The sequence below is a fragment of the Pituophis catenifer genome, unplaced genomic scaffold, assembly GCF_029215685.1.
Source record: "Pituophis catenifer annectens isolate HBS135680 unplaced genomic scaffold, rPitCat1.0.hap2 SCAF_6, whole genome shotgun sequence".
Lineage (NCBI taxonomy): Eukaryota > Metazoa > Chordata > Lepidosauria > Squamata > Colubridae > Pituophis > Pituophis catenifer.
This window is the reverse complement of record NW_027256886.1, coordinates 36,514,656-36,524,211: the sequence shown is the minus strand read 5'-3', so window position 1 is coordinate 36,524,211 and position 9,556 is coordinate 36,514,656. Positions and strand designations below refer to the sequence as shown.

Sequence of the window (9,556 nt, the reverse complement as noted above, 5' to 3'; positions counted from 1 at the left end):
CTAGGGCCTTCTCAAACATCTGTAAAATAGCATCTCAAATTATTTTTAAAGTCTACATTGAGACTTCCTTCCTTGCTCGGAAAGAATTCTTGTCTCATCCGTTGTAAAGGAAAGCAGTTGGGCAAAGACCAGTAAATGAGAGATGGGGATTGAATGCCCGCATTCGCGCGACACTTGCACTGGGTCACGGTTTATTCATTTAATCCAACGTTCTGGGTTCACATCACATGTCGAACACCAACAGCTGGGTTGGCATCACTCAGTAGGACAAAATGAATAAGGGCGAACCGACAGCAGCGGACTAAGAGAACGGAAAGCAAAGCATCAGAAAGGGAGCCAACTCGGAGGCAAATAACTGACGCCAAGTACTCAGAGCACTTCAGAGACCTAAGGTTCCCCGCCAAAAGGAAACGACGAGGCGTACAGACGAACAACCCGCTCCCGCTCTCCCGCACACCACCATCCCCTTCCCCGAAGTTCTTCCGTTACCTCCAAGTCGCTCCGAGGGGGGAAGAATTGCGCCCCGCCCACTTTTTCCCCCTTCGATCCTCTCTATGATTTACGCCTACTAGAACCGCTGCTTGTGACGTCACGTCCTTTCGTTCCAAAAATCGCGGAACGGCGGCGGATATCGCGTGTTGCAGGTGCGGGTTGAGGCGTTGGCGCACGCGAGGCGAAAGGAGAAAGAGGGAGGGAGGGGAGAGCAAGTGATGGAGGAGGAGTGGGGCGCGCAAGAGACGGGCGGTCCCGAAATAGCTCCCTTTGGGGGGGGGGGGAGGATGAAGTCGAGATGGATAAATTTGAGGCTTCGTATAATAAGGGCAGGGAAACTGTAAGAATGTAGTCTGTAGAGCAGTGTTTCTCAACCTTGGAAGCTTGAAGATGGGTGGACTTCAACTCCCAGAATCCCCCAGCCAGCGCTGCTGGCTGGGGGATTCTGGGAATTGAAGTCCACCCATCTTCAAGCTTCCAAGGTTAAGAAACACTGCTGTAGAGATTGTCAGTCATCCAAGTCAGGGGTCTCCAACCTTGGCAACTTTAAGCTTGGCTGGGGAATTCTGGGAGTTGAAGTCCGCCAGGCTTAAAGTTGCGAAGGTTGAAGACCCCTGATCCAGGTCATGGTTGTCCCAAAGGACAACCAAAGGTGCTTTTTCAGGACGCAAACTACATGTAAGAATGTAGGTGCTGCTAGTTTCGTATGCCATGTTTCAGGCTGTCAGGAGAGTCTTGAAGGTCCTCGAAAAATGAGTTGTGCTTGTGTTTATTGATAAGTACTATTTATCTGTAAGTTTTACAATCAGCCTTGAAAAATAGGTTATTTCTTCATTAAATGGCATTTACAATCACCCCTGCAACAAGACACTTGAATAGTGTGCATATTTCCAGATAATTAAAAGGGATGGGGGGGTTAAGAAATACGAAAATAAAATCAAGCAAGCAAGTGGTCTGGACCCATTAAAACTTTCAGAAAGATGCTGGCAAATTCGGAATTCCTAAGTATATCGTAGATAGGAAAGTAATTCGGAATTCCTAAGTATATCGTAGATAGTAAAGTGCTGTGACGGGATTTATAATGGTTAAAGACAGAAATGCCTTCAGATGGATATTACTTAATGTTATCCATTACGTATACCTGTATTTTCCTTCCATAATAGTCTTTTTATAAGAAAAATATTACAAGCATTGATAAAAACACAATTGCTATACATTTTCTTAATACTCTCCCCCCCCCCCCACTAGTCTCTTAAAAGTTGCAATTAAGACAAAAAAAATTGCAGGGCAAAGTCTCAAAAGTATAGGAAGCAATAAATTATAAAAGTTACTGAAATTGAGGAAAAAACCCATTAGAAATGTAAAAAGATCTATATTGTTGCCATTTATCTTATTTAATAGGGAGCAGTTCAACACCAATTTTGAAGATTATATGTTCCCAAAAAGTTTCTTGCAAACTAACTGGCCTTAAAAAGTGAGCAGAACATGTTATGTAATATACAATTTCTCTATATTGGATTTTTAAAATATGTAGGTATAATATGATCAGTGCTGATTAGCAGTAGATGATCTTGGTGTCATATATATCCCAGTGTTGGATGAAATATCCATCTGGTTCAGTTCCAAGTGGGAAGAGACACTGGAAACATGGAGGCTGATTGGAAAGATGGTTTAAATGGTGAAGCAGAACCATCAAGCACATGTGATTCTAGGTAGCTGACCACATCGAGTGGAGAGTGAGGGTTATTTATACCCTCTCTTGGGCCTTGCCTTTGAGCTTCTTGTTCCTGTGGCAAGAGCATGTATTCTACTGGCTCACATGGGGCCGTGTGGAGTCATGTTTGTCTGAATCAAGTGTGGTTGAACCTTGGGCTGATGCAACGTCCCTCAGGTTATTTTGTAATGCAGTGAGCCCTGCTGCTAATCCCATCACCCTGGAGCTGAAGGTCTTTTGTAGATAGGCTGGCCCAGTCCTTCTCAATGGGCACCAAATATCTGCTGGGGGCAAGGAGCTGAGGCTCTGGGTTTCTGTCTCCCTTAACATTTCTATTTCTCCTCTAGGGGAAATATAATATTCTGTCTTTTTAATATTTCCTAAAATATTTCATTCTTCTAGGAGAGGGATAGGTGCTGACTTTCTACAGTAAAAGCAACATATGGCTCATGATGCTCATTTATGCTTCTAAAATAATATAATAAAATAATAAATTTTCACTTTTTAGGAAGAACTTTAGCAGATATGGGGGTTAGCAAGGACAGTTTTTAAGGAGATTGAAATAGATTCATATTCATGATGTTGAAGATTTCATTCAACATATGTGTCCCCTAGCAATTGTAAAATGTCTTTATATTTTAAAATGAGAACATAGACCAATATGTTTTCATATGGTCAAGATTTCATTGGAAGTTGGTTTAGATCATGTGGTTTCTTTTTACTTTAATCCTTAGGTTCTCTTTCCTCTTATATTTAGCTTATTTTAGTTACACTAAAGCATGAAGTTTTTAAAATTGTAAACAAACCATTATTTTTGGTTTGTTATATTTCACTAATTCACTTTTTAAAAAACAGTTTCCTTCAGTGGAATTTTTTTGGCAGTTGGGTATAAGAGAAGTACTAGTGTAGATATAGATATAGATATATGTATACATATTTTCTTTGTATCATAGCCCTCATTATAAACTGTGCAAAAAATGGACAGTGAGGTACAAAGAGATGGGAGAATTCTAGATTTGATTGATGATGCATGGAGAGAAGATAAGTTACCATATGAAGATGTGGCAATACCTTTGGTAAGTTCCTGGATAATTAATATATTTTTCCCATTTATTTTAGAACATTTTCTCGGTTTCAAAATGCTCTCAATGAAGCTTTTGCTAATAATTTTATTTAAGACCAGTCAAGAATTAACATTCCAAAAGCCTAATAAAGTTTCTGCCTATGAGCAGAAAAACGAGATATAAAGAGTACAAATATTTATAATAAAACTAAAGCAGCAGTGATGCATCTGTTGTTAATACCGATACATACAATCTTACAGGTGCCACATACAGTTCTTTTAATATTGTCACCTACCTACTTTATAGCTGTTTGAAATGTTTTAATACAAAAGTTGTGCTGAGATCTCTGTTTGAAAGAGAAGTGTAAATTGAAAAATATGTGACACATATTAGCAGCTCCTTAAAAGAATTGTCATTCTCTGCACTACTTGAATGAAGGAAAAGAGTATTTGATTTAAGGAGGTGTCAACAGGTGGGATGTACTGAAGCAGGAAGGAGGAATTATCTTTCCTTTTTCTCAATAAAAATTGCTTCAGCAAATGATAACATGCGGTTTGGTTTCTGTTCATTTGCTGTCCTATACCAGTCCTAAAATTGTTTTACTTGAAACAAATCAAAGTAAAAATTACAAATCATAAAGCAAGCAGAGCAATTTGAGGTTGGGTGGATGCACATTTATAATTGTTTTATAAATGCATAAATGCCGCAGGGATCGGTCCTCTTGCCCCTTCTGTTCAACATTTATGTGAAGCCGCTGGGCGAGATCATCCGTGGCTTTGGGGTGGAATTCCATCAGTACGCTGATGATACTCAGCTGTACATCTCCACCCCAGGCCATCCCAACGATGCCCTTGAAGTGATGTCCCGGTGCCTGGAGGCCGTGCGGATCTGGATGGGGAGTAACAGGCTTCAACTCAACCCTTCAAGACCGAGTGGCTGTGGCTTCCGGCGTCCCGATATTGCCAGCTGGTGCCATCCTGGCTATTGGGGGCGACTTATTGGCCCCCACGGAGAAGGCTCGCAACTTGGGCGTCCTCCTGGATGCACGGCTGTCTTTAGAAGAGTATGTGACGGCCATGGCCAGGGGGGCTTTTCATCAGGTTCACCTGATTCGCCAGTTGCGTCCCTTTCTGGATCGGGACTCCTTACGCACAGTCACTCAGGCACTTGTCGCTTCCCGCCTGGACTACTGCAATGCTCTCTACATGGGGTTCCCCTTGAGGAGCACCCGGAGGCTCCAGCTGGTGCAGAATGTGGCCGCGTTGGGGATTATGGGAGTGAGAGGGCGCTCCCATGTGACGCCTCTCCTGCGCGAGCTGCATTGGCTTCCGGTGGTCTTCAGGATGCGCTTCAAGGTGTTGGTTACCACCTTTAAAGCGCTCCATGGCATAAGGCCTGGGTATTTGCGGGACTGCCTTCTGCCACCGATAGCCTCCCACCGGCCAGTACGCTCCCACAGAGAGGGACTCCTCAGGGTGCCGTCAGCCAGGCAGTGTCGGCTGGTGACCCCGAGGGGGAGAGCCTTCTCTGTGGCAGCATCTGCCCTCTGGAACGATTTGCCCCCGGAGATACGCATGATACCAGATCTCCAGGCTTTTCACCGTGCCCTCAAAACTTTTCCACCAAGCAGGGCTGGCGTAACAACCCCCACCCCTTTTGAGATGTTAGATTTTTAATTGTTTATGGGTTTTAGTTGGGATGTTTTAAATTTTGGGCCAAAGTTGTATAATTCTTTTACAAATTTTAAATTTTGTATTGGGATGTTTTTTTATTTTGGCTGTGCACCGCCCTGAGTCCAGCAGGAGAAGGGCGGTATACAAATTTAAATAAATAAATAAATAAATAAATAAATAAATAAATAAATAAATAAATAAATAAATAAAATGCGTTTAAGAAATAAAATAATTCAGTGTTGGATTTGTAATGGTAATATGAATAAACTATTAAATAAAATCACAGCAAGCAAGCAAAACAGTATGTTTTCATAAAATAGTTTTAACTGCATTATCAAGAGCCATATCTTATACTTTTGTATATTACAGTAGTGGCCAACATTATGGAAACCTTTTGGGAAAAGTGTATTTTTGAGGTTTGATGGCTAATAACACCATTTTTTTTGGAGTAGTACCATAAAATTATATATCAATGGAAAGATAATTTAATCAAGAATGTCTCCTTCTATTTTCTGAGGAAGCCAGTATGGAAGATGTTCAATTTTTTGTATTCTATGAAAAGTTATAGCCAAATAACCAGAAAAAGGAAACACAACTAGCTTAGGTTGATATCAGGTAGCTTTCCTTCATCTAATTGTAGCCAATGAGCATGAGTGTTTAGAGAGCCAATCAGGTGTCATCTTGTTTTGGCAATGAGCCAATCAGATCACAGTAGGATTCAGTTATTGATGTCATGTATTGAAGCTGAGAGGAGGATATTTGTCAGTGTGTTATGTGATCAAGTTGGTTTGGGTTTTTTGTGTTCTTTCATTTAGTGAGCTTGTAAAACGTAATAAAATTAAAGTAATGGTGCAAAGAGTTGACTGGTCGCCCAGAAAGTGATGTAAAATAGTATTATTAAGTAAACAAGGCTACAGTTATAAAGAAATTAGAAGAAAAATTGGTGGAAACATAACCAAAGGTGGCATTTCTAAGTTTTTGAAGAGATATAAGGAGACTTAGTCACTACAAAACCACACTGGTAAAGGCAGGAAAAGGTGCACAACAGCAAGTGATGATAGAAGAATTAAGAGACTGTGCCTACGTGACAGAAGAAAATCGTCTGGGTGTATACAAGATGAAACGGTGTAATGCAATATGAAGTTGAATGCAAGGACTATTCAGTACAAACTACAGGAATTAGGCCTAAAAACTAGAATTCCATGAAAAAAGCCACTTTTCTCTCTGACAAAGGTTGAAAAGCATTACCTTCTTGATTAAATTATCTTTCCATTGATATATAATTTTATGGTACCACTCCAAAAAAATGTGATGTTATTAGCCATCAAACTTTTCCCATTCCACAATTTTGGCCACTACTGTATGTACATCAGTTTTGTTGATATTTTTATAGCATGTATATTAACCATAACATCTTTTTTAGCTTAGTGTATAATGAAGGAATCTATTTTGTTAACTCTTTAAGTTGTACCGTATTGACATATACATCAGGAAGCATCAGTGTTATGGAAGTTTTAATTTTACTTTTTTATGAATGTTTATTTAATGTACAGATAGTCCTCAATTTACAGCAATTGAGACCAGAATTTCTATTGTTAAGCAATATCATCATGAAGTATAACTGCATCACTTAGAAATGGCAATCCCTTCAATTCCCATTGACATAGTTAACTGAATTCCATGGTCATTAGGCAAGACAACTTCCTACCTACTTGTCACAACCAAAAACAATGGGGAAGCAGGAGGAAGTTGCAAGTCTCAGGCTTACTGGCAGATAAGTGGCTGCTGCCAAGTGAGGAACAGGGGGAGGGCCAGGTAGGGGCTGCACAAGTGGCCAATGCAAGCACAGATGGTCTGGGGATTTACATGGAAGAAAGAGATTTACCACAGTGACTTGTATTCTTTCCTGCCATCTTCTCCTTCTATTTTCTGAGGAAGCCAGTACGGAAGATTGCAAATGGCAGTCATGTGATTGCAGGGCACCTGACAACCAGTCATAAGTACAAACAGGTACCGAGTAGGCAGATGACAATCATATGACCACAAGGGTACTGAGATGGCTGGAATTCCAAGGACCGATAGTAACCACTGTTCATTTAGTGCTGTTGTAACTTCAAACAGTCGCTGAATAAATGGTTGTAAGTCAAGGACTACCTATATGCTATATCATCTAAGTGATTTATTTTTCGGTACCTATGGGGAGAGGGAATTAATCATTTAATAAAACAAGGTGATATAACATAGATCCTGAAGAATCAATAGGACACTCAATGTAATAAGCAAAACTATAATTACAAACTTAATTTCCAAATGCCTAACATTTGAGCCAGTAAGCTATTAACAATTGCATACATATACTCTTATGCATGATGCACTTAAAGATATTTTAGATTTGTAATTAAAAACAAAATATTGTTTACTTTTCCGTTTGTAGATTTTTCTACTGATTATTATTCTTGAAAACGGAGCTTGTTTTCCCCACTCAGATCTATTGTTTTTTTAATTATTCAATAATCAATATTTTTTATTTTCAGAATGAACTTCCAGAACCAGAACAGGACAATGGTGGAGCAACAGAATCAGTAAAAGAACAAGAAATGAAATGGACTGATCTGGCTTTGCAGTATCTTCATGAGAATATTCCTACAATTGGAAATTAATCTGTATAAATTAGCATAATAACCACTTTATTCAGTTGAATTTTTTGTCAGTTTTGGTTTGCAGTCTTTTGCCCTGTTAGTCTTGTTTTGCGACAGCTGATAATTAATTGTTTTAATTAAACAAGGTATTTTGTAGATCCTGAGAGATTTCTTACATTTCTCCAAGAGCTAAAGATTTTCCTTGAAGTTTCCAGCAGAGGTCGCAGAAGTACAACAGTTTCCATGAGTATGAATTGCTGTTTAATCAACTTGTAATATATTGCAAAAATTCTATATGTTTGCAGTTCTTGATTTCAATAAATTCTTATTCGTGGTAAATACATTATGTGGAAATGTAGGCAGTTCTGCTGATAAAAGCTTTTTCACTTCATATTTTTAATGCATCTAGATGATGGATTGAAGCTACTCAAAATACACATTACCACACATAATAATACTTTAATAGCTTCAACTATAGATAGGGCTAATGCACTGAAGTAGCTAAGGGAGGAATATTTTAACTTTCTTCCATCTACTGATTTTCTAGAGCATTTCATTCCAAACGTATCATCACATACTGTACTTCCTGAATTTGCAGATACGTTCATAACATATATATGTAATATTGTAAATAAGAACAATGGTGAAAACTGAAAAGTTAAAATGAGCTCATTTAAGTACTTTGTTGCATGCTGCATTTCTTAAAAGGCATGATCCTAAAAAAGTTTATTCTAGAAAATTGAACCTTAAAATGACAACATTGCATCAATCTTTAGAGTACTTAAGATTCTTGGTGAGATTCTTCACAAGTGATATGGAAAATCCAGAAACAATGCCATTTCTACACAAATTCAGTATCACCATTAAGACTTTAATGTAGTAGTCCTTGACATTACCAGAACTGGGACCAGAACACTTAAAATTGGATTGAGATTAAGACATACTGTAATTCTAAAAAAAAAAAAAATCATATTGATTTAATTAACACTTTAACCGTCTACTGGACCTCTAAATTTCTTTAAGAAGTATTATTTATTACGAGAGAAAACCTCCCTTTTACTTTTCTTTCTGTCTTCTTTTTTCTAAGCCCAGTAATATAATTTTATGCAGCAGTTTATACCTGCAGTTGGGTTGATAGACAAAAATGAAGAGGTTACTATTTTGGGAGGGAATTTTCTCTAATTTTGTTGATCAACAAAAGTTGTACAAGGGACACAATGTACAAAAGAGCAAAAGGAAAACAAAGCAAATTTATGTGTATAATATGTGCCAAAAATTTCTGTAGTAATCTATTTTATATAAATATGATACATGTTTGCTAATTCAGGATGTCTGGATTTTAATGATTGATACCATAATACTGAGACAGATCCTGAGCCAATCAAATCAGCCAAAAATATTTTTCTTAGTTTGGAATGCAACAGCCAACTTTACTTGGCCCCCGACAGCCTTTAAGGCTGAACTGAGAGAGAAAATCAGGTAATGGGTCTTGACCCCATAACTCGTCCATGTAGCGCTAAAACACAATTTTGTGTTATATCTCAATTAATACAAGGAAAGGAAACCCTTTTTTTTAAAAAAAAAAACCCAGTTACATTATTCAGTGTTTTAAATATAATATTGTAGAATTTTAACACAAAATTGAATTGAATTTGCCCTTAAGAGTAGAAAATACATTATTTGGTCATATTATTAAAAACACAACATTCTTTCTTAACACTTGGATTTAATTTTTTCAATTGGAGTTCCAGGCAACAGACTGTGCTTTAGATACAAATATCTATTTAGTGAAACAAATCTCTGAAATACATTTCAACATCTGTGAAATTACAATATGCATACAATCTCAACTGAAAAGGACAAATTGTTCAAAGTCAAATGACATTCATTTGTCATTTTGTCCAAAATATTATACCATTTTTTCATTGTTTGAAGGCAGAGGTATAAAAAAGTGATAACAATAACATTTTTTAC

The 9,556-nt window shown here is 38.0% G+C and overlaps 1 protein-coding gene across 2 annotated transcripts; it reads left to right on the top strand.

Annotated features, from left to right (window-relative positions):
* The first annotated feature begins 593 nt into the window (after positions 1-593).
* ANAPC13 (anaphase promoting complex subunit 13) lies at positions 594-7,738 on the top strand. 2 transcript variants are annotated; one of them, XM_070945761.1, is made up of 3 exons: positions 594-644; positions 3,160-3,282; positions 7,478-7,738. In XM_070945761.1, exons 2-3 carry the CDS (start codon positions 3,184-3,186, stop codon positions 7,601-7,603), a joined length of 225 nt encoding a protein of 74 aa, XP_070801862.1. In that variant the 5' UTR covers positions 594-644; positions 3,160-3,183; the 3' UTR covers positions 7,604-7,738. The 2 variants fall into 2 exon arrangements, with proteins under 2 accessions (XP_070801862.1, XP_070801863.1); XM_070945762.1 differs by lacking the exon at positions 594-644 and adding an exon at positions 1,892-1,966.
* Positions 7,739-9,556: the final 1,818 nt, after the last annotated feature.